Source organism: Leuciscus leuciscus, assembly GCF_965113295.1.
Source record: "Leuciscus leuciscus genome assembly, chromosome: 14".
NCBI classification, from domain to species: Eukaryota; Metazoa; Chordata; class Actinopteri; order Cypriniformes; family Leuciscidae; genus Leuciscus; species Leuciscus leuciscus.
In genome coordinates this window covers 12598820-12623706 of record NC_138738.1, presented here as the reverse complement: position 1 = coordinate 12623706, position 24887 = coordinate 12598820, and the positions used below count along the sequence as shown (strand labels likewise).

General features: G+C 36.9%; 1 protein-coding gene across 2 annotated transcripts in view; it reads right to left on the bottom strand.

Moving 5' to 3' along the window:
* gabrg3 (gamma-aminobutyric acid type A receptor subunit gamma3) overlaps nucleotides 1-24887 on the bottom strand; it is a 143328-nt gene that overhangs the window by 100575 nt on the left and 17866 nt on the right. Inside the window, exons 1-2 of one of the 2 annotated variants that reach the window (XM_082137272.1) lie at nucleotides 20927-21084; nucleotides 12786-12853 (exon numbers count right to left, since the gene is read on the bottom strand). In XM_082137272.1, coding sequence (XP_081993398.1) covers nucleotides 12786-12788 — 3 coding nt within the window. In that variant the 5' untranslated portion in view covers nucleotides 12789-12853; nucleotides 20927-21084. Of the gene's footprint in view, nucleotides 1-12785; nucleotides 12854-20926; nucleotides 21085-24887 lie in introns of those variants that run through there. The other variant, XM_082137271.1, reaches the window with a different exon arrangement.

Genomic DNA, 24887 nt, shown 5'->3' with positions numbered 1-24887 from the left:
GTCGACGTCATCGATGACCTCGACGCGTTGTCCCAGCCCTAGATCAGATTCATTATGATGATCAAAACACAGTAGATCGAGTCCATCAACACCCTACACCCATAAAGCTTCATAGTCCTATAGTGATCGCATTATGGTATCGCTTGTTTCTGCTCTTCTTTGCCTGCGTTTTGATCTCCTATCCTCACATTAGCTAGAACATTTGTATACTGTAACGTACACCCGGCAAGGTACTGTATATGCGTGTATTAGGCCTAATGTAGGCTATTCGGAGCAAACCACCCTGATGCTAAACCTTAAAAACTTACTTCAAATATGATGTTTTCTTTTTCGGTTAGGTTCGGTATCTTGCAACCATCTCTCGTCCTCTGCTCGTCCGTTTGAAAGCTGCGCGCGCCGCGCTGCCGGCGAACGTAATTATTTTAATTTTTTTTATCAGCATCAGCAACTGCCAGTAGCAAATACAATTTTGGGGTGGCACCCGGGGTGGCCAATCGCATGTCAGGGGTGTCCAGTGCCACCCCGGACCCCCCTCTGGCTCCGCCACTGACCCACCTTTCACCATGGGGAAATCTCAGAGTAAAACTGGGAGTTGTGAAAAAATATGATACACCGGTGTTTTGCCAGATGAGAAGTTTGTATAATCTTCTTACTCTTTTAATTCATTTTATAACTGTATCATATATCTCTTTTAATTCATTTTATTACTGTTTATAACTGTTAATTTTCCTTGCTTTTATTTTGTGATTATTTTAATTCCTTTCTGTGTAAAGCACTTTGAATTGCCATTGTGTATGAAATGTGCTATATAAATAGACATAGGCAAGGGCCTTATGTGCCAACTTCAAAAGTTACAACTTTTGATTTGAATGATGTATTAGTACAGTAAATGTTGAAATTACCATTAACTAAGATTTTTTTTAGTATTAATAACTGAAAAGTATTTTTCATTATTAGTTCATGTTAACTATAATGTTAACAAATTGTTTTATTGTAAAGTGTTACAAGTATTTCATAATGTTTTGCAAAACGTTTAAAAAACAATGCTTCAAAATATATTATTTTGTGTGTTGGATCCACAAGAGAAAGTCAGCATGCACATTTGGAATGATATTACAGGGTGAGTGAATGACGACAGAATTTTTATTTTTGGGTGTATTATCACTTTAAGAGCCCTATCTTACACCCGGCGAAATTCAGCGGCAAGCGCGGTTCAAGTGTTTTTTGCTAGTTTCAGTCCGACGCAGTTATCATTTTTAATGTCCTGCGATACGTTGTTTTAATAGCAAATGTATTTGCGCCCATTTGTGCGCCCATGGGCATGCTGGTCTGAAAACGAGGTGTGTTCTGACGCATTGTTGGCACGTTGCTATTTTGAGGCAACAGAAATAGACTGCGCCATTGACCAACTGAAACCTGGTCTAAAGTCAATGGCGCAATATTTTTTTTGTTAAAGAGCGCGTTAGTAATGTGCGCCTATATGCGGGTCCACAACGCGCGTACATTCTGCTTATTAAACACACAGGGACGCACAGCAGCACACAAACATGGCAAATATTTAAAATAAAAGGATTACAATGTAAAAGATTATTATTGTGTACATAAAGATATGGTGGAATCCGGCTTGCCCGTATATGGTCTGCTTGGCACTTTTACCTCGCGCACGAGCAGTTCCGTTTGCGCTCTGGAGATGCGTTCGGTCTTTCCACTATCTAATTCTGTCATGTAAATAGCGAATTTGCCATGGCGCAAGCGCAACTGGCATTTAAAGGGAATGGGAGATTAGACTCCGATTGGTTTAACGCTCGTAAATCCCAAAACACACCCATTACTCATTAAGAGAACAGGGACAACCCTTTTAGACAACCATTTTTCCCATCGTTAAACTAGCAAAAGTGGATTCGGACACGCCCTAAGTGAACTTGCGCTCTGTGCTTTATACCATGCACTTAGATCGTTAAAATAGGGCCCTAAGAGTTAAATGGCTGTCGAAACATGCCTGAAACTGGTTCAATCACAAATGGAACTAGACCTAACCTGCAGTAATGTCTGCACACGTCCATAGACAGGAAAGACCTGACTTTTAAAAACCTCCCTGAAAGCAAGTAGGTGGCTGTACTAAAGAGATCCAACTGTACTGGAGGGTTTGTGTGGGTGAGACTGGCTTGCCAGCATGTTACTATCGATGGGTACCACAGTGAAGGATTTCCTTAGCTACACATGGTTGCCTAGGACACAGACTGACCTAGACGTTTAAAAATAGCCACCCCTGGTACTGCCACATGAGCAGGCCTTTTCGAGCCATGCCCTGTTAATGAGGCAAATCTCATTGTGATTTGCTTAGTCATAACACCTTCTTATACTCACACTGTTTACCTGAAAAAATGCCAGAGAGGAAGTCAATGCAAAGGACTATTTGAGAAAAAGAGAGTGCAACGAGCTGTCAGAATTCCAGAACTTACTGCCTTTTAAATGACTTTTGGCTCAAGCTATTTTATAGCCATATCACTGACTAAATCTTTGTTACCAAAGAAGGTCATAAGAAACGCGGTGCATATAGGAGGACAATCGATTCAATGCAAAGTTAATTTTACCCATTTTGGTACAAGCTTAAGCAGAAAACGTATCACTGCATCTTCATTTTCTTTGTGACTGAGGTGTCATCCTATAAAGACATTCATAGGAGATGCAATTTGTGACATCAAGAGCATTTTAGTGGAGAGAGAACAGCTATTTTTATTTGCCTGAACCTGGGATCAAGAGAATTCAGAATCCAGACAATGTTATATGCAGGGCCCTTGTGATTTCCTAGAACGCATTACTGGCAATTCTCTTCAGATGTGCCAGAGACAGATTTCAGCCTCTTATCTAATGTCAAGAGAAAGCTTGTGGCTGAGCTCATACAGCTGGAAATGTGTATGTAGATAGGAAGAGTTTGTTCCATTGAAAAGAAAAAAGAAAGAAAGAAATGTCTAGTGAGGATCTTTTGAAGGTGCTGTCCAGGCAAGTGATGTCCATGGAAAATTACTATTTATAGAATGTAATAGAATAAGACAGAATAACAAGGACTGAGATTATAAAGGACTAGATCATCACTTACAAAAAATAATAAAATAAAAATAAAATAAATAGAAATAAAATTAAGAACCACAAAGACAATGATTTCAAAGGAATAATTCAATAATTCATAACATAATACAAATAAACAAGATTTTAAAGGAATAGTTCATCCAAAAAAAATGTATATAAATGAACAAATCACAAAGAAATAATTTTAAAGGAATAGTTAATTCAAGATTATTATTAATAATAATAATAATAATAATTCATGCATATATTAAAATAATAAAAAAGACCACAAAGACAATAGATTATTATAATAGCTCATATGAAAATTAAAAAAAAGTATAAATCTAAATTTTAATTAAAACCACAAAGACAAAGATTTAAAGGAATAGATCATCCAAAAATCTAAATAAACCTATACATGATGCATATATATAAACAACTATAAAGAAAGAGGAACAGTTCATCCGAAAATTAAAACAAAAACACTAAAACAAATAAAAACTAAAACATCGCATTTACATATATGTTCCCAGTATAAGAGAGTAAATACTGCTAACTCCCCACATTTTCTCCATTTGATAAATCACCTTAAAGACAGCGATTGTACCAAAGGAGAAACATGTCTCCTCTTGACAGACTACAATGACACCTGCTATTTGTCTGAGAGAGCATCTACCTGCCCGACTTTGTGAAGCGTAGACCATCGGCAGAGGAAGCTGAAGGATGATGCTTAGTTTGATGCTATCAATCATATCTCGGCTTTCACACGGGATCGTTGATTTTCAAGCAGGGCTTGACATTAGCTCAACACATCAGCCAAACGAATGCGGCTCCATCTCGACATCAACTGCATCATGTTGTCAGCGCTTTTAGCTGTGCGGCAAGTAACAGATCAAGATGATAAGTAGAATGATCTCACATTTTAATGTAGATCTTAAAGCTCCATTAATTACAATTATGCTATCAGTTGCGGTTTAGGGACACGAGGGACACGAGGAACAGGGATGATTAATGCTAATTTATCAGCCCTATTCACTGTCTGGCTGCTAGCTGACTCATGTTCTATAGAGCCATTAAAATCAAATTATATGGCGCTTGAGACCCGTTTTCTGCAGTGAATACTATGAAGTTGGCTATTTCAGCTTCTCACAATAGATTGATGAGCAAAGCTGATTTCTCATGTGGACAAAAATCAAGCAGCACTCAATGCAGCTTTGATAATCATGGTCAGCTATTAGGAGTATTCATATTTCTGAAGCACTTTTACAGCATCATATCATACCGTAAGCAAACCACAGTATTATTTTCAGTACAAATCTATTTCAAGCTTCCCGTGCTGCCTTTCAGATAATCATGCATTGCCTCTTAACAGAAGCCCTCTGAATAATTTGATCATCTCACACCGGCCATTTCTTAGCCTTCCAATAAGCCTGCACACCCTCGGGTAGTCATTGGCCAAGGCCAAGCTTGAAATGCTCTGTGAATGGAATGACTGCTGACTTCAAACTGACGAGCAGATGTTGGCTGATGGCTGCTTTCCTTATTCAATACCTCCCTAGTAATCCTGCACTCCAGCCTGAGGGAGAAACTTTTTCCCATCAGAAATCTGTTTGTTGGTTTTGGCACCACAAGAATGTGCACAGACCCATGTTCTATGTGGGATGCGTTTCCCAAACATTTCTGTGTTTTCTGAAAGCATAGTTCAAAGAAACATTCACATACAACATCACACATTTGTGTGGTCGGAACTATAGCTCTCAGCCTGTAGTTTGAAGCATAGTTTCTTGTATGACATGTGGACATAGATTATGCTCTAGGCGGTATGACCAAAAATCTTTATAACTGTATTTTTAAAGATGGTTTCCCGGTATAACACACTATTTTTTATTTATTTTTATGACTGGAACATTTATTTTCATGACTGGACAGTTTATATTGGTTTATTTTACAGTCAGGAGTACAATATAAAAACGTTGTAACGTCAAATACAAATTTACTTTCAAATATGGAGGTAATCCAATCAATTTATTATTAACACTAAAAATGTAGATAACATTTTAAAATGTAATCAGATTTAAATTAAATCATTTCTTTTTTGCCATGTTTACAGTTTAAAATAAAAACGTGTGTGATATTCCTTAAAAAAAACTATGTTTTAATAAATTATTATTATTATTACTTTAAGAAGTGCATTGTACTGTGCAAGTATATATTTCTTTTATAATTTCTTTAAGTTAGACTGAACTTTTATTTTGGCAGGTTGTAATGAAGACTTTTGATATTCTGTGTGTATTAAAAAACTGTGTTATTATTATTGTTGTTTTATTATTATTACTACAACTACTAAACTATTATTACTAAAGTTCATGTAGAGGGTCCTCATATAGTGAGACAACAGACTCTGAAAACACCACAAGCATCACACGTGCTATTCAGTATGTGTGTAGTAGATGAAACGGCGGTGACACGCAGAACATGCAGACTCCAGATTTCGATAGCAGTCTTTTTAAGCTTTCATTTTCACAGACCCTAGTCCATATTATGATTTGATTCATTGTACAGCCCTACTTTTGATTTATTTATCCAAAAAATCTGACATTCCCAGACATCCCACCCGGCAAAAACTAATTTCCAGGAGATGACACCAAAAAAAAAAAGTATAGCTTACATCAATTACATACAACCTTTGCATGAACTCTGTTATTGATGCCCTTTCTCAGACATAGTTTTACTCAGATCAATGCACAAAAATAGATTTTATCAATAACTGTAGCAGCACATTTAAACCAAACAATGAATTACTTATTTTTAAAGCAAACACATTAGGCTGCAGGGAAAAATGTGCCATTCATTCAGAGCCCCGGAGTGAATGACAAGTGACAGCCAAGTTTCATCATGAAATGAGCTCTCGCTGGCCTTATCAGCGCAACCAAACCAAGTGAAATTGTGATTTAGATGTATATGCACCACAGTGCATGCGTTATCAAAATATAGTCTCAGTATGTAAACACCACTGACTGATATACAGATTTGACAGGTCTTGATATGTTTGAATTCAGAAGACAGAATCGCTGTCAGTTTTGTAATGGCAGTAGAGAAATGAACTGATTTCAATGTCAATATCTCTCCCACAGGTAGGGTTTCACAGTATGGTAGTATAAAAAAGTATTGGTACAATACCAGTATTGAACGTATTGAGATATGACAACAATTTTCTGCAGTTCTACCAGAAAGACTCGGGAGATAAATTGATATAACAAGCGCATGTTTATTAACAGCCCAGCAAGCATAAATGTATAAAGTTCTTTGGCGTAGGCCCGGCCTTAGCGCGCAATGCGAGGGTAGCGGAAGCTGCATATCCTGCCTGAAGACGAAGGCAGGGGCGCAGCCGACCCCCTGGAGGTAAAGGAAGGGACCATCCTGGTGGTGGTGGGGAGGATGGAGGGAAAGGACCATCTTGGAGGTGGTTGGGGAGGATGGAGGTAATTGGCGCCGTCAGTATCTGCGAACTCAGACGAATGTAAGTACCATTCTTTTATACTGAGAGTGTTAACACATGATTGGTTAGAAGTGAGTTAATACATGACGCGCTGATTGAGTCTTCCTGGCAGAACTTAACGCTAAGCTTACATTTCATCACAGTTCTGCAGTTCAGAAAGCATGAAAGCAAATTTACTCTTTAGCAGTGTAAAAATACATTACTCTAAAAATTTAAAGGGGACCTATTAATGCCCTTTACAAAGTCTTGGTTTTGTTTTGTCTAAAGTGTAGTTTTCATGCTTGAATGTTTAAAAAAACACATTATTTTTCACATATTTACATTATTGCAGCACCTGTCTTCCCAGTCTGTCAGTAACGCTCTGGGGTGCGTTTCCCGAACAACGACGTAACTCGATGCTTAACTACCATAGTACAAAGCATCGCTGAAGAAATCAACTAGCTAGTCACAACTGTTTCCCGATACTGTATTGTCGCAAAGTGGTCGTTCAACCACGCTGGTTTATGACGTCACACACGTGGTGGAGTAATAACTTCTTTTAATGAATCTGTTTGAGATTGAATTAACGCTAGATGTTTTGCTATAAATTACAGACATGACATCTGAGGACTATTTCTCATTTTTCTCAGTTATTTTGCTTTATTTCCAGATTCAATCATAGGCTCATTCTTACATAGTAGAGCACGTTCGCACATGCGCACTCTTCAAAAACTGTGCTTTAAATCTCTTGACAAACTAAAAGACGCAAATGACATTTGTATGTATTCTAAATAAAAGATACAGGTTGTACTGAATGTCAGCTTGCTTATTTTGCTCAAGATAAGGATTTACTAAGTCCACATGTCATGCAAACTAGAAACTATGCTTCTAACCACAGGTCGAGAGCTGTCGTTCCAACTACACAAGTTTGAGATGCTGTTTGCGAATGTTCGTTAGAACGATGGTTTCGGGAAACACCGACTCGTTGAACTATGCTATGAATGATGGAACTTGCGAACATAGTTGGCTAACGATGCTTTTGGGAAACGCACCCCTGTTTAGTTCATTCTCTATAAAACCCCGCCTTCCGAAAAAGTGCAATGTGCTCTGATTGGTTGGCTAGACCAGTGTTTTGTGATTGATCAGCCGCTTTGAGCGTGTTTTGGAAATCTCACGCCCCTTACCATAACCGTGAGGTTTAACTAAAACAGTCCTTACCCCTTTTTTGCATATGCCTAGAGCAGGAATTATTTAAAGTTTTTTTTATTTATTTTTTTTATTAACAAAATTGAAAATACATAAGATTTAAAGTCTTTCTTCCCAAATGTGTTTTTGTCTTACCCTGATTCACTATGGTAAGCCCGTTATAAGTGCTTATATTTTAGACCGCACGGTCATATCCGTAAAAAGAAAAAAAGTTGCTCCAGCTTGGCATGGAAAGGTTGAAATGGAGCATGCTAAATCTCAAACCTCTGGGGAACCTATGTTGTAAAAGTGACGCGGGGATGACGTTTTTATTACTCAACAGGTGACCTTCAGCTCAGGAGGCTTCCTCAGTCCTTAGCGAATGTACACACTGTAAAGACATTAATCGTGACGTTGATTTTACCATATCAATCCTAGCGCGAGTCCGATGATGAAACATTGGAAGAACTAGTTATTCAACCCGAAACTCAATAGCAAGTAGGACTTGAGCAGGATGTTTCTTAGTGATACGCTACTCATTTTGAGGTACATTATGAGATGGTGCAATTGTTATTCCTCACCATCAGCTTTAACAAGAGTATGTCCATCAACAAACGGATGTGTATATTCTTAATTTATTGTGGTGCACATGAGGGAACCAACACCAGCACATACGTTAGCACAGCACTAACGTGAATGACTGATGTAACATAAACGTTTGTAAAAGAAATCCTGCTCCATCCTTTACTGAAAGTAGTAAGAACAACAGACAATCTGCATTAATGGGCACAGTTTTAGGTAATAGTGATCCACAGCAGATTAACAGAAGTATTTCAGTAAGACGGTGAGTTAGCCGGTTAGCTGGAAACTTACACAATATAAAACACAAAACTAAGTATTTTGAACACCCGGCATTAAATATATACATCTTTCAAGAGCAAGCGTTTTTCGAATCCCACGATTTGAGAAGCAGTCATCAGTAATACATAGAACCATCCCAAAATGGGATTCGAATTACAAACGACTTGTTTAGGTGATTCTGAGTCGATTCTTTCTTTTGGGAGACAATAACGTGCACTTTCGACTTAACTTTGTAGAAGATTTACATTCACAGACAGCTTTATTACACACTGCATGAAAGGGAATATTCGAAAAACCATAATATGGGCACTTTAAAGAGATACAGCAAATGTTCCCATTTTATGCAGTTATCACATCTATTCAGCAGTCTACCAATACTGTTTGGTATCAAGCCAACCCTACTCACAGGTACCACAGCTTATTGATCACATACCATCTCTAAAGTTAGATATCCAACAGGTGGGCATGAAAATCTAAGGCTACAATAATCAATCAAAATCAACATACTTTGGGAAAAAAAGAAAAATGCAATGAGCCATTGTCTCTCCCCGGGAAATTATTGCAATCCGTAACAGTCGAGCGGTAAGGAAGTGCAAGCTAAGGAAGAGATCAATACGCAGTTGAAAGAGCGAAGGTCTGGCGGCAATCAGGTGTGGCCAGGTTCACAGTCAGCCAGAAAAGGACTGAAGCTTGAGAACCGTGCTTAAACCTTTTCACCTTTTCTGTAGGGAGTTGTGAGATGGACAAGGATACCGAGCACAGAGAGACGGGACCTTTTCCTGTTTCTGCAGGGTATTAACTGTGTTTTGTGATGCTGATAATCTGCTGAACTAACTAATCCCCACATTCTTTCATATAATTGTTACCTATAATCCTTGGGATTTTAAATGGCACATGAAGAATTAGGTGCAGCTAAAAGCGACCTGCTGTGTTGGGGGAAATTGATCCTGTCTATCCTCAATTTTCTCCTAGGGCCTTTAATTTATTGAGTCTAAATGTTGTGCTACTGGAGAGGCAGAGAAGAAGATGGGTGAAGCAGTGAGAGGACCAGATCTGCACCTTTCCACAGACACTAGTACATTCACTTTCCTGTATTAAAAGTTTCTTCAGTTTTTCATAATCAGAATAACAACAAGCACAAATGAAGACCTCTTTTAAGACAACAATCAATGGCATATTAAATGTGTAGCTACCACAATTATGGAGCAGCCCAGCAGGATTTCTGGTGCCACAAACAAGAGATAACGAGAGAGATTGGCCCTGTTTGACAATGGTTTTGGCACATCCTGCATACCAATTATTAAGCTCTATTTCGCTAATCTACTATCACAGCGTGAACTTGAATAATAATGGCTTGATTTAATTGCAGGTATTTCCTGTCCATTACAAGTAAAGCTGGTTTGGTAGTTAGCTGATAATAGTTTTGTATTTATTAATTTCTGTAAATGATGCATGCCATTAAAGATAATTAAAAAGATAAGTGAAGCAGAGTACTCAATATATTTAAACAAGTTAGAAGTTAAAGAGGGTTCTACGCCATAATAAGTGTAATTAATCACAGTTAAAATAATTCTTATATATTTACTAATACAAATATTAATAAATAATAAATAAATTGTCTTTAATAACAGTATTTATATTAGTGTCTGTAATGGTATTTAACATTTCATGCTAACATTTAGCCTACAATACCCATCATATTTACAGACATCCCACACAACGCCTCTGCACTTACTCCTGATTTCTCTCAACATGGGGACAGGACATTGGGGACATTGACTGGACAATGGGGACATTGACTGGAGCTTTCCCAGTCAATACATGGGAAACCAGAGTAACTTACTTGTGTTACTAATCTGAAAATGTAACAGATATTTTGTTGTAAATTTAAAAGTACTGCATTACTTTACTAGTTACTTGAAAAAAGTAATCTGATTACGTAACTCGCACTACTTGTAATGTGTTGCCCCAACACTTCTCATGAACAAATTGACTAGGTGACAATGTTCAGCCAACAGACAAATGATTTGTTTAATAATTTATGACTATTATTCCTTAGTGCTTGCACATTTGTTACACCAACTTTCCATGCAACCTGTTGGCAATGGTTTCAGCTTGGTCTTTAATCTGTTTTTTTACGTGGCTGATTACAATTTTTGAATCACTTTTAAAATATAATCATTATTTTCCCCAAACAATCTAAGAACTGTTGTGAAAGGGTACAATGGTTGCTATGTCCCTGTGCATCACACCCGACCCATGCAACACGATGACGCACTAGAAGTGCATTTAGCGATTCAGTTCCACAGCACAACCAAAACCCTCCCACTGGAATCATTGCTGTGACTTCTGCGTAGGTGTTTATTCATTTTCTAGAGTTTCCACACTATGTAATACGGCAGTGTCCCGACAAAGGAAAGCAAAAACAGCATGAATGGAGCATGATGGGAGAACGGATGCCTTGGTGAGGGACGTTGTTGAGTCCTAAACATTATAAGATCTCATTAAGATCTCCACTACAAGTAATATACGACAAACAGGCAACAATATATACTGCCTCTAAAATATACTTTGACAATATATTAGCATTCTCCTCTTTTTTGTTGTGTTAAGTAAAAAACTGTTTTTATTTACTAAGGTGGAGAGTGTAAAGGCCAGCTGCAGAAAAAAATGCATTTCGCTTTGTTGGTTGAGCTGGTGCTATCACAGATGTGCAAATAACCTGCCTGACAATGTAATTGTGTGTGTGGCATTTCAAGAAAATTAAACTGTTACCACCAATAATATTGGGAGATGGAGAGACACTGTGTTGCAGAGCAGGAGATAATATATTAATGTAAGCATATTTAAATGTTTCTCGCACTCCCTTTGCATTCTGACAACTCATAAAACCCACGCAATAAACCAAAATGAAAAGATAGGAAGATAGTTAGATATTTCATGTTAATTGACTTCCATTCATACAGCTATGAACGCCAAATTCCTCTGAAAAATGAAACATTTTGTTACTTCTTTTGGCTGAATATGCAAATAAATCATGTGAATATGCATGACTGGGTTCGTTGCAGAGGTCACAATCTCTGTTCCATTCAGATGCAAGTCTAAAGAGAATGTCAATGTTCCAAACTTAAACTACATTTAGACCTTGAAAACTTTCAGAATTCTTGAATACTCTTGTCTGCTGTGAATTCTAAGAAACACCTCCCTTAAGGCTCTTTTAACACACTGTTAGGTGGCATATCGATCGATAGATGCTGTTTCTTCAGCATTATCCAACCATTCTCTCTGAGCCCTGGACTATAATAATTGGAAGTGAATACACACTCAGATTTTCAAGGATGAATCTGATGTATTGAGAGCCAAAGACAGAATTGAACTCCAGAGGAATTTACCATCCATGTGAAGAGATCTGTCACAGTCGTCCAGATTTACATATGATATCCATCGAAGCGCACATAAATATGGAACAACCGGCTGCTTTATTAAATTTTTTATAACAGTAGATCCAGTCGATACATTTTTATGATGAACTATTATATCAAGTGGCAACTACTGTGCAAAAAGATATTCTTTTCCTCTGCCGCTTCCTATGCCTCAGTTTAAGTCTTTATATTGTCTTTCAATCTCAAACTTTTTCTTCCTCTGTCTTTCCCCTGAAGCTTTTCCGTGCCTCAGGGGAGATGAAGCTTAAGCATTGGACTCACATCTCAGAGGGATAGCTAGTGGCCCTGCTTTCAACTCAAACCTATACAGCCATGTGTCACCTATGGGACTGAACTGTAACTGCTGAAGGTGTGAAAGAGAGAATGTGAGAGTGACTGAGAAATAGAGAAATGGAGACCTTAAAGGAATAAAAGTTCACACCAAAATGAAAATTCTCTCATTATTCATGCTGTTTTATGGAAAATAGCTGCAGATTCTTTAAGAATTTTGTTTGTGTTTGACAGAAAAATTATATAATATAATTCATCTAATGTAATGTAATATAATATAGACAGGTTCAGAATGACTTGAGGGTGAGTAAACAATGAATACATCAATGAGGCATTTATATAGCGCTTTCATATGTACTACTGTACATCTAAATAATGACAGAATAAATTTTTTTGGCGTGAACTATCCCTTTAAATGTATCAAAACTACCTTTATAATGACCAAAACAGAACATCTTTATGGACATGCATTCACTCACCATATTTATTGATGACACAGGTCCAATACTATTTACGAAGATATCAACATCAATGACTGTCGGTTTAACTGCAGAGAGAGAGAGACAGAGAGAGAGAGAGAAATAAAGTAAGATGACATGAGACTCATTGCCACAAAACAAAAATGTTTCAATGAAGAAAAGTTTTTGTGTGTAAAAAAATATTTTTACTAATATTAGGATTTGTTTTACTCTGCAGCTGTTTATGCATCCTGTGTGAAAGTAACTTTTAAAAAATGAACTGTCTGTGCACCAAGAGGTCATAAACTTTGTGATGACGTCACACTGCATAATCTTCTCTCCCTGAATCCATTTGAAATCTCTTTTAAAGGATTTCCTCTTTGAGCAGTTTATCACAATAATCTACAGTTTTAAACATTAGCTTGATTGACATTAAGCGTGGCTGAAAAGCACTCGTCACTTCTGAGAGATGAGGGAGGGGGGGGGGGGGGCAAAGGAAAGGAACTGTGAGAATTTCATAATGAGTGAAAGCTTAGGTCTGACAACCCTCCATTAGGAAAGCATTTTCTGGAGCCAAAGAGATGAAGGAGAATGAATGAATTTTGTTCATTATTCACAAAAACAACAAAATGACAAAAAGACAGTGAGTCAAGTACATCATATCATTCTGATAGCAGCATATAGTGTCAGCCATGGTAATGTTTACAACTCTAAACTCTGTGAAACATCTGAATTTGTTGTCACGATTTTTTATTTTCACGGCCCAGATTTTTTTTTTTTTACTGAGAGCCACCACAATGTTTTGTAATCTAGAGGTACATTTAATAAATAAATAAAATACATTTAATTTAAATAATAATATAAATAGAAAATCATAAAACTATGCGGATTAAATGGATTAGGCATCACAAGTAGATTTGGGGAGAAAAAGTAGGTTGCTTTAATTTGAAATAAAATAAAATGTCATAATCTTTAAAGAATATAACAACCGCAATGGAGAAGAGTATTTTTTCGTGTTGCCTTAGCCAACCTCTGACCACTTCTGTCAGTCCAACAGCGGTCGAATGGGCACAACCCCCTCAGGTGTGCTTACACTTAAATATGAGCATGACATTTTCAATCTTCCCTCTCATTTTCTAAATGCCTTCTTCACTGAGTGTGCATCAAAATAGAGATTCCCATCTGTGCAAGAATTAACGGTGTCAGTTGCCTTGATATCGTATATGCTGTCTAGAAGTAATGCAGACAGTACCACATTAGGGCCCTAGTTTACGAAGAGGATACATTTAAATTGTGTGTGGACTTCAAGGTTTATCGTGGGTGATTTATGCAATTAATCACATGCAGTTGAACACATCCTCTAAATGAGACTTCAATTCTACCAAATGTTAGCCATGCAGCTTACTAAATATCATTCATTCATTCGAAGATTTGATATAATGTATCCTGCTGTTTTTATATTGTCTCTTATGTTTACCAACTCTTTTCTATTTAAGTATATTTTTTAAATGTAATTTATTCTTGTGATAGCAAAGCTGAATTTACACATAACACAAGGCATTTTTGTTTAAATACCAAAAAAATCAATTGTCAAAAGTTGACATCATCGTAGGAGTTCTTCCTCTAGTTGGGATCATTATCTTCCAACTGTTTAATATTAGCAGCGGTGCAAAAGTTAGTTAATTAGCTTCAGACTTTCTGGTGCCACAATGAAAGAGATTGTATATACTAAATTGTTGACTTGGGCCACTCGTGGAATACCCCTTTTTGCATAGTTCTGATCAAGGTCCTACATCTTGAAAATCTTGCTTGAAACGTTCAGCAATAGTCATCATTCACTTTCATTATGTATAAAGGCAGCTTAGGCATTCTTCTATAAATATCCTTACAAGAGTAAAAAAAAATATATTTAGCTGAAATGCTCATTTAATCTGTTGTTTTCTTCATTTGACTAGACTATACAGTACATTATACAGTACATTGAATGCGTTGATTTGAAACCAAGACCATGTCCCTGGCTTAGTACAGTACATGCTGCACTGCTATAAACATTAAGCATTTATTAGGCACAGGCAGTACTTCATACCTGTTTTAAACTTTTATTGGATATGTTTGATTAATTATAAAGAACTACACATCGCTGTCAACTTTGAATGCGATATGGGAAATAACAGCTAAGTACCATGAATATTTCATTACTCACGTAAGTCACAGTTCATCATCCAATGTCCTATTTCACAGCTGGAAAATTACATTTACAGTTTGTAATTGCTTTCAATTTACAGCAATGATACAAATTAGACAGATATTGTTGCTGTGCAATGATAATGTGCAATAAAGCTAATGAGCTTAGTGTTTGGATCTGGACACAGAATGTTTGGATGCTTTTCCATATAGGATTTATAAATCGCTCCCTGCTGTCTGCCAATGTCATTATGCCTGAGCCTCACCATCTACACGTCTTCACTCTTCCTCTCTCACACCTTACTTAAGTTGGGGAGGAAGTATGGTTATTCCATGTAAACTCTTGCTTGGTAATCGTCTGGCAGCTGTGGGGTGGGATCATGGGTTTGTCTCCGACAGAGGATGTCCGCTCATTGGAGTTCGGATAAGGACAAGCACCTGCATAAAATGTCACACTAACTAATTAATTGCTCTAGTACACACACCGATGTGCAGACCTATAGCCAAAAGAAGATAAGACAAGGAAAAAAGGGGCAAACTAGGTAAAAATAAATGTATAAATGACTATTTGGAGGCATAATACTTGCAAAAAGACAAGTTAGAAGGAAATCAGAGTAGAAAACAAATGCTTAATTTGTGCAGCAACAAGCCAGAGCTGCATTTCACAAAAGCACTGTGAGCCAAGTTAATCTTAGAGACCAATGGTGCCAATGGTTCTACGATCTACTTAGGCTAACGATCCTTTTGAGAAATGTAGCCCAGATCGAGATCCAGTACAGTATTTTAGTGAATCCGCCACCGCATACACTTTGTGCACACATACATAGAAATGTATGCTATGACCAGTATGTTTATCGAAAATAAGGGTTATCAATAATGTTCTTAATAGCTTGCTATTTCACTTTTAAAAGTCATCTGTACCCAGTCTACACAAATAACTCCCAAAAAATCTCTCAAAAAGAAACTACAAACTCCCGAAGACCTCATAGACGACCACATAATTTACAAATGAACATGGACATATTTGGCAGATACTGGAAAAAAAAATCTTATAACATAGGAGAGAATGATAGAAAAACCATAGAAATAAACTTGTTCTGAGCTAAAAAAAAATGTATAAATAATATATTATGGCAGTTTGGTATGTATATTCAAAATGAATAAATAAAGAAAGGTATCTGTGTGCTTAGCACACTTTTTTATTTTATTTATTAATTTAAATATGAGTCCAAGATTGAAGTTCAGATCAATTTTGTTGAAGAGTTATATAAAATATACATGTGATAAAATAAAGGTGTTTATGGTGCATGAAGAAAGCAAAAGCAAAATGTTCTGACCCTAAAAACTATCTTCAAATAAATGGTTAAGACAAAGTCAATACAAGTGGTTAAACCAGGGCCTAAAACTAACACTCGCCAAGCGCAAAATGGGAGTAAAAATCTGAGTTGGTGCTGGCGAGTATATGGAACGGTGTCAATTGCCAGTTGACCAGTAATATTTTTATGAACTCTAACAATGCAACGTTGTGAGAACATGAACGTGAACAAACATGAACGATGCTCAGAACAGTTGATGAGCCAGTGCTGCATCGTCACAGAAATTGAGCTCTCTTTCACGTCTACAAATAAAACGTGTAAAGTATCAGAAGCATCAGCATCAGTTTGATGGCCAGCAAAACAATATTTATGGTCGGTAAATTTTCAATTGGCAGGTGTGGCAAAAAGTACCCTGTGTAAAACATTTATATGCATTGGAAGGCAAAGCGAATTACAAACAACGAGTAAACAAACACACAATCAAGATCACACATCTTGATCACAATCAAGGTAAACTAAATGGAACTAACCAATAAACATTTAAAATACACCCCCATAGAGAATGAACGGCTTTTTGAGGCAAGTGGACTTTTTAAAAGCAACTTCCAAAATAAATAAATAAATATAGATGTTTAATTACTATTTGGAGCATTGGGATAGCTAGACGAGGGCTTAATGAACTCATTTTTGTGAAAACCTCAAAATCTAAATTTTTCACTTGTTTTGCCTGTAGCTCGAAATTATCCCGTGCGCATTCCTTTTGCCAGCACGGGTCACATATGTATAAAGCCTTAAGATATTGAAATAAGTATAGGTGTATGATGTTCCTGGAATGGTATGAATATTTTGGAAAAAAAGATTGAAAGAAGATAGAGGAATATTAGTTTAAGCTAAAGTCTGTTCTGAACCCTGTGACAGTCTTGTGCTCTACCTCTCATTCATTTGTATTCCTGCAGGTGCACTTTGGGCCTCCTTGCATCTTCTTCCATGCCTCCAAATTATCGAACCACGTCATGAACAATTCATCGGTGGGATTTCACGCTCAGCTTCCGCCCAACATTTAAAGAGCAATCATTTAAATTTATTAGCTCTCCCTTGCTACAACCAGCCATTCACGCTCGCGCTGTAAATTGCACAAACATCATTATGCAATCCAGTCCAACACAGGTCTAATGTCTTGGCAAATCAAATCAGTGCAGAAAGTTTTGTAGTCTAACAACACAATTTTTGTCACATGCAGACAAAAGGATTCATCATGCATTTATATCCCATCATGCCGCTGAGGGATATCCTTTCTCTTCAACATCACTATAATAAAGTGCATGTGCTTTGAAATGCGATTTGACAAATAGTCCTTTGAGACACTAATGGCTTGAGTCCTATTGTTATCTAGCTAACATGTATTGACAGTGGCATAGCAGAATGCACACTCTTACAATTTTACAACCCTCTAATGTCATGGGTGCTAGGTTACTAAGATGTAAATTCCACTGGGCATTTTGATAGGTTAGATGAGACAGAACTCATAATAGCTGAGAAATTCATGGACACGTTGCCTATCTCACAAGAGTCGCCACAAAAGCGAAGGAAGTGATCAGCATATATCCTGTTTGTAAAGTGACCATGTCGTGGCCGGACATTGTGTTGTGTCTTACATTTTCTGTCAGCCCAGCCATCATCATAGAGGAGAAACAAATTAGCAGCAATCAACCCTGCATGGCCACATTTAGCCCCTGCACCATTATGTTCCCTCCCAGAGCTGTGTGTGTCCATCGATGAGAGCATTAACATGCAAGCTCTCTGCCCAGAATCACCATAGACACACTAATTAAATCACCCGCAACAGACCGAGAGCAGGAATATTAATGATGACATCCACCACCCCATAAACAGCCATTAAAACTCTCTAAACACAGAAACCATGAACCAGCTAATGATTCAACCATTTAGAGGTAAATAACATTTGATGAAAAGTCTGTCACAAAACCTAATGAGCTCACTATATGTCCACTATCTACATGTACAGCTATCTATGTGAACATAAAAGGAGGTTCAGAAGAAACCAATATGATACTGCATGTGGCAACCAAGTAGGTCTATAATGCCAGGAGAAAGTTATCTGTTACTTTCCCAAACCATTTCAAAGGGTCTTGCTTGGATAGACAGTACATTTTACACTTTACTGATAAAACTTGGCTAATGGTACACAAATAGTTGTCCCTTGCATATAACTGATTCATCTCTTTAATAAGCTCAAAAGAATGAGCTCATACAAACATTGACTAAAGTTATACATTTTTTATTGGATCAATCTATTTTCTGACGATACTATTCAGAATGAAAATGTACTTACATTTATTAATAATATTTCCCACAGCTAATTAAAGAAAGATGGAAATCTTTTAGTTGAACTTGTTGCAATGCTTGAGATCTCCTAATCCCCGATGAATACATGCAGGATACAAATAATTTGAAATGATTGTGCACTTAAAATTTCAATCACGTTACTATCCAAATGGAATTTTAAGTGAACAGAAATGCCATGAAATGCCCTTTGTATTTTTCTTTTTTTCTTGTGCAGTGGTACATTATGTAAGAATAACACTCCAGATGAACTGGAGTGCAACAACCTGCACTACACAGTTAAAACACATTCAAAGGAGCTCCGGAAGAATGTATGAAGTATAAACACCTTCTGCATTGGTTCATGCCACGCTCATACAGAAGTATAAACAAGAACCCAGTTGCGCTTATTGATATCTACCCTTGTGCAATCTGTTCATAAAGCCCTAAAGCGGATCTATTTTGTGTGCATGGTATAATTTTTGACAACCGCATACATGCATTGTGAATTGCTCTTTAAATGAATAAATAAATAAATAATATTGGTAAGTAACACTATTCTGCTAACTATAAGTAACTTATAGATAGCCACTAACTCTCATTAGAGTATTAGTAGACTGCCTGTTTTGCTAACACTTCATTTTTTTGGTCCCACAACAGGCATTCTACTGAATATAAGTAACTTATAGTATACTAACCTGGGTAGGGGTGCACCAGTCGCATGCAAGTTCTTTCTTAAGTTGGAACAAAAAGTCCACACTAGAGGCTTAGTAACTACTAGCTAGTTTGTAACTAACTCTGTACTTTATTTGGTTGCACCATTTGTTCTGAAGGCAGAACGAAGCAAGTAGGTGGTTGTAAGTCCTCCGTAAAGTAATGCATAGTCACATAATATGACGTTTACCCTCAATATTCCAAAAGCAGCCTTCAAATACGTGAGCAGAAGTTGTGTAAAAATGCTGTGAATTTCAGTTTTTCCTTTATTCTAACTTATTTTGCCTCACGTAATAACTGTGAAAAAAAGTTTCCATTAAATACAATACCACTTAATCACAAATAACATGTAAAAACACTTATTATGTAGGTTAAATAACATTCAGAAACTGTTTTTGAAATTAAAGTAATAAGGATCAATAAATAAATACTGATAAAAAAAATAAAATAAAATAAAAACATAAGAAATTACATTTATTTATTATGACTTTACTATTATTACTACTATTTAATATGATTTTATTGGACATGCACAACACGGACCAATGCACAGAGTGTTGGGCTATTTAACTCCTGATCAGAGGCTTCCGTAAATATTTAGTTTATACGTAGAGTTTAATGGTGGAACGCAAAAATATTTCGTAGTGCATAAGTTGTAACTTAGTGTCCATTTACGTCAAAACTAGGCTAAGTTGTAACTTACGCACAGCTGGTGCAACCGGCCCCTGAACCCTAACACCTAACCCTAACCTAACAGTCTAATACTCTAATGAGAGTTAAGCCGGGTGCACACTGTGCGATTTATTATAGCCCTTACGATTGTTGCTTGTCAGACTGTACAAACACGATCCACTCTGCAAGTCATGTCACACTGTAAGATCTCAGTTGACATAAATACCAGACTGTACGACAGTCAAGACGCGTTAAAAACGGACGCACGCAAGAAAACTTGTCCATAGTTTGGTAAATTAAAAAATGCATTTTACTTTATGAAATGCTTATGATAAAGCTCCCACTGTAATTAAACTGCAATTTGTATGAAATCTGTATGACAATTCCTTCCAAATTTCATAATCATAACATAGGCCTACACATACATACATGGAATACATATTACAGTATATCTAGCCAGAATCAAAAGGTCAACCAAAGCTCATTTTTTCTTGCTCCAGACTAAAAAGCAAGACTGCGTCTTTAGTCTGGAACTTCACCAGCTAACAGGCAACAGCATAATTAGCTCATCGTCTGTGGTTAGACTGACAGAAAGTAACGATTTAGAGTGAAAACTAAAGGCATCTCAGCAGCTGCTTCCAAAGGGCTGATGCTAGTGCTGTTACTTCATGTCTAGACTTTATCAAAGTCACACAAAGCAAGATCTAATAAAAGAACAAGACAGCTTTTCCATTCCATTTTGCACATTAAATTTTAATAGATATCCCCCAAATACTTTTCCTCCTTTAAAATACTGCTGTGTTGTGCTTTGCTTACGAATATGAACGGCTTGTATTTATTCTCTCTGAAGCCATGTGAACATCCATTCATCAGCAGTCAAAATGAAAAGTGGACAGGAGGGATTCTAGGAGGCTAACATTCGTCTTCACTTACGTCCAAACCCTAATGAAAGATTGCTCAGGCAAATCGAGAGTGTACCATCTCGGCTCCAAAAATGCAATGCCTCCTGAGACGCTGCAATTCAAATTCCATCCCAATCAGCTGCCTGCAAATATCCACCGCCTGTCGGAGCTTATATTAAGACCGCAGAAGCTCTGAGAGCCTGGTTGTGTTAGAAAGTGATACATTTTTAATGCTATTCACAGGGTTCTGTGTGGGAGGAGCTGAGGGAGGGTCGGACCGTCACAAGCATTGGGTAGTAGGAGATATGACTTGTAACTTACACCGCTGTGAAGTTTGGTGTAGTTGTTTAGTTCCATTAGAGAAGTGTGTGTTGCCCTCAGGAAAATGTCTGTGCTCTTATTCATTAACCTCAAGTGAAATAACAGCAGGGGTGATTGAGCGCTCACCAATCAGCACTGTGGCTTGGGGCAAGGCGAATGTCCCTCTTGAAACATTTGCTGGAAAATATTCTCAGTCTTTTTCCAAGTCGTTGCAATAGCTTTTAAACACTTCTTTGAATAGCGCCTAAACTGCGAGTGCCGTTTAGTGTTGCGCTCTTTTTTTTCCTCACTAACAAAATAAACACAACAGCGGTGAGAAATTAGCAGTTAAAAAAGCATCTGATAATAGCGACGTACATATGTATTCACCAGCTCTGCAATTCAGCTAAAATATTCAGTAATATTCTGCAATATTATTGACTTGAATGCACTGACACTAGTCAAGTCAGTCAAGTCAAGTTTATTTGTATAGCGCTTTTCACAATACAGATTGTATCAAAGCAGCTTCTCAGTATTAAATTAAAATAATACAACAAAGTTTGTTTCAAGAGGAATTTATTGATTGATAAAATTAAATTAAATATCCCCAAAATATCCCCAACTGAGCAAGCCAAAGGCAACAGTGGCAAGGAACCGAAAAACTCCATCACTATTGGATGAGAACTGAACTGAGCTGGATTATGACATCACTGTTTTCTTCAGAGCTGGTCTATGTTTATCCTTCTTCTTTATAGATGAATTGAACTGAAATTGAAAAAAATGTATTAACTTTACACAGTTATAGAATCAAACTGAGTCAACACTGAACTAATTTCAACTGAATAATTACTGTTTACGATTGTCTTTTTAGAGCTGCTTTACAGCAGAATTAAATTCTGTTTGCATCACTGCTTTGAAACAATCTGTTTAGTATAAAGCACTATATAAATAAAGGTGACTTGACTTGCGTATATACCGCTTTGTGGAATACATTGGTTTAAAGCAAGCAGCTTTACAGTATTAATCATGAAAAAATGGTGTCAGTAACTCTTTCAAATAGAATTACAACTTCAGTGTGTTCATGTTTTTACTCACGGACGTCTGACCATGACGGACTGAACATAAGAAATAAACCGAAGATGATTTCCATGTCAAAGCACACCTACCTACTACAAAACTGGTACTGACCAATGGTAGATCGAAGGTGTTTTTCAAAACTCCTGAAACAATCTCCAAACAAACTTAATTTTAGCATGATTTTAATCAAAATTACGTCACTCCAGTTCGTTGTCTGCTTGAAGTATATTGAGGCCTTTAAAGTGCACATTAGCAAAATTTTGCAGCCAAAAAAGCTAAAATTGTCTTTTGTTAATAGTGTAGATGTATGTACTGCTCACACAGAAGTCATTTTCAAACTAAGAAGCTTTCTGTCTGTGACCTGTCAGCCAAAACAACACCGCTCCCTGTTTCCGGGCTTCTACATTGCTTTTAGGGCTATAAAAATACCTTTGGAATCATTGTAGACTAACATTTCCAATGAAATGCCTGTCAAAACTGCAAAATAACAGTAAATTGTTCTAAATTGCAAAGCTGAAATAAAAAGTACTGCATGCTCTTTAAAGTGCATTTCTTACCGGAAAGATCTTTCACATTATAGTGGTGTTTATGAGTCAACAACAGAGAATCATTGGCCAACACCTTTCATCTCCTCCTGTTTGGCGTAGGTGTATTCATAATGTTCTCACAGTATGCGATCCAAATTTCAGCACAGTTCTGCAACAAAGCAAAGCTGGTGTTTACTCTCCATTTACATATGAGCTTTAAATTCCAGTAAACCAATAGCACCTCGAGGCTTCTAATGGATTATAGTAGTATTTGTACCAAAATGCTGTCGAATTTTACATCCCAATAATACCACAAACTGCTGTATTATTTATAACGTCACACCAGTTCTCTGTGTAGTGTGAAGTTGGCAATGAAAAAAAAAACCTTGAATGCATTAATCGTCCAGATTTTCTTGCTATGGGTGATTGTGAACTCTGTGAATGCATCATCAGCCAAACAGATGTCTTTGAGGCCAGCTTGCATTTGTGTTAAAAAAACACACACACAAGTCCGACGACATAATCCATACACCACTCCATGCTGTTTTTACAGATTATAACTTAAATACTTCAATTTGTACAGCTACACAATATCTCTGCTGTCATATTGACCAAGCACTGAAAAATAGCCAAAAACTCCCCGCGCATAAAAACTGTCCATATGAGGTGCACAGACCAAAAAAACTCCAAGGGAAATGGTCAATGGGACACTCTATCAATGAAGAAAAGGACCAAAAATGCAAGATAAAACCAGTTTTAATGGTAAACGTTTTGTTCACATGTGACCTTTCTCAATGCCAAGTTGACATTTGTGTTCGACTGGATGTAACCAATCGGCGAGAGTTGCCGCTTGCAGTCGGAGAGGAGCTGCAAATGGAGACATGAAGTTGGACACTTTCTGCTTCCCGTAGTGACGCTTGTGTGGTGTTTGGCTATAAATGAATTAAATGCAATATTTGTCAAATACACAGACGTTTCATAGACGTTTTCATTCAATACTTTATGTACAGCTTGATACAGCATCTGTTAGTACAAGAATAAAGTTCAGAAAAAAAAAAAGAATAAAGTTCAACATAAGCCTATACGATTTAAATACGATTAAAGTTGGGTCCATGTTTTTTTTTTAAATCAGTTTTATTTTGATAAACATGACACAATAGAACATCGCGACTACATGAAAAGAGCTTTTACTCTTATAAAAGTACAGATTTTTTGGAGCATTAGTGAAAATGTAGTTGTTAGAATAAACAAGAAACACACGTGATCGTTGTCATGCGGTGAATCCGGCCAATCGTGGAACAGCTGTGTCGACATCAGAGCTTGTGCAGCTGGTCTGAGAAGCGGCGCCGGCAGAGTCATTAGTCTGCTCTCGAATCACTCTCACGGTTCTTTGATGCCATACGTCACAGTGTAAGTCAGACAAAATTTCTAACCAGCATGCACTGCTTCAAGTCAGCTGCCGATCGGTCTGGGCAGCACCGTATGAAGTCGAACAAGCGTAATGCTTAGTCCAGGAGCCATCGTAAGAAGTGACATGATTGCATGGATCACATGGTCAACCAAACTGGGGTATGTTAACAACCAAAAAAATACATTTTTGTGAACAAAATTTGACACAAAATGAACTCAATACACAATCTAGTAAAGATTCAATGATGATAAAATTTAAACAAGAAAAAAATACATAATTGAAACAATTTAACAAAATAAAAAAATTCACCAACATGCTAGATCACAAAACATTGTTTCCTAACAACCCATAATAAAAAAATAAAATAAAAAAAATAATAATCAATTACACAAAAACAGAGTGACATATCAAAACAATTCATCAACATACTTGATCACAAACAGCCAGTAATAATACGCAAGTTATGACCATCAAAGAATAAATCAATGTAAATGTAAATAAATAATATAAGTAAAAATGGAGAACAATAAGATGTTTATTGTAGATATAAAAAAAAAAGAATTGATATGCATTTTCTAGTCTAAAATGAACTCACAATGGAGCCTTGACAGCATGTGACCTAACATGTGCTGATGCCTCCACTTTACCTCCACCATATTGGTTGAACATTATTATTG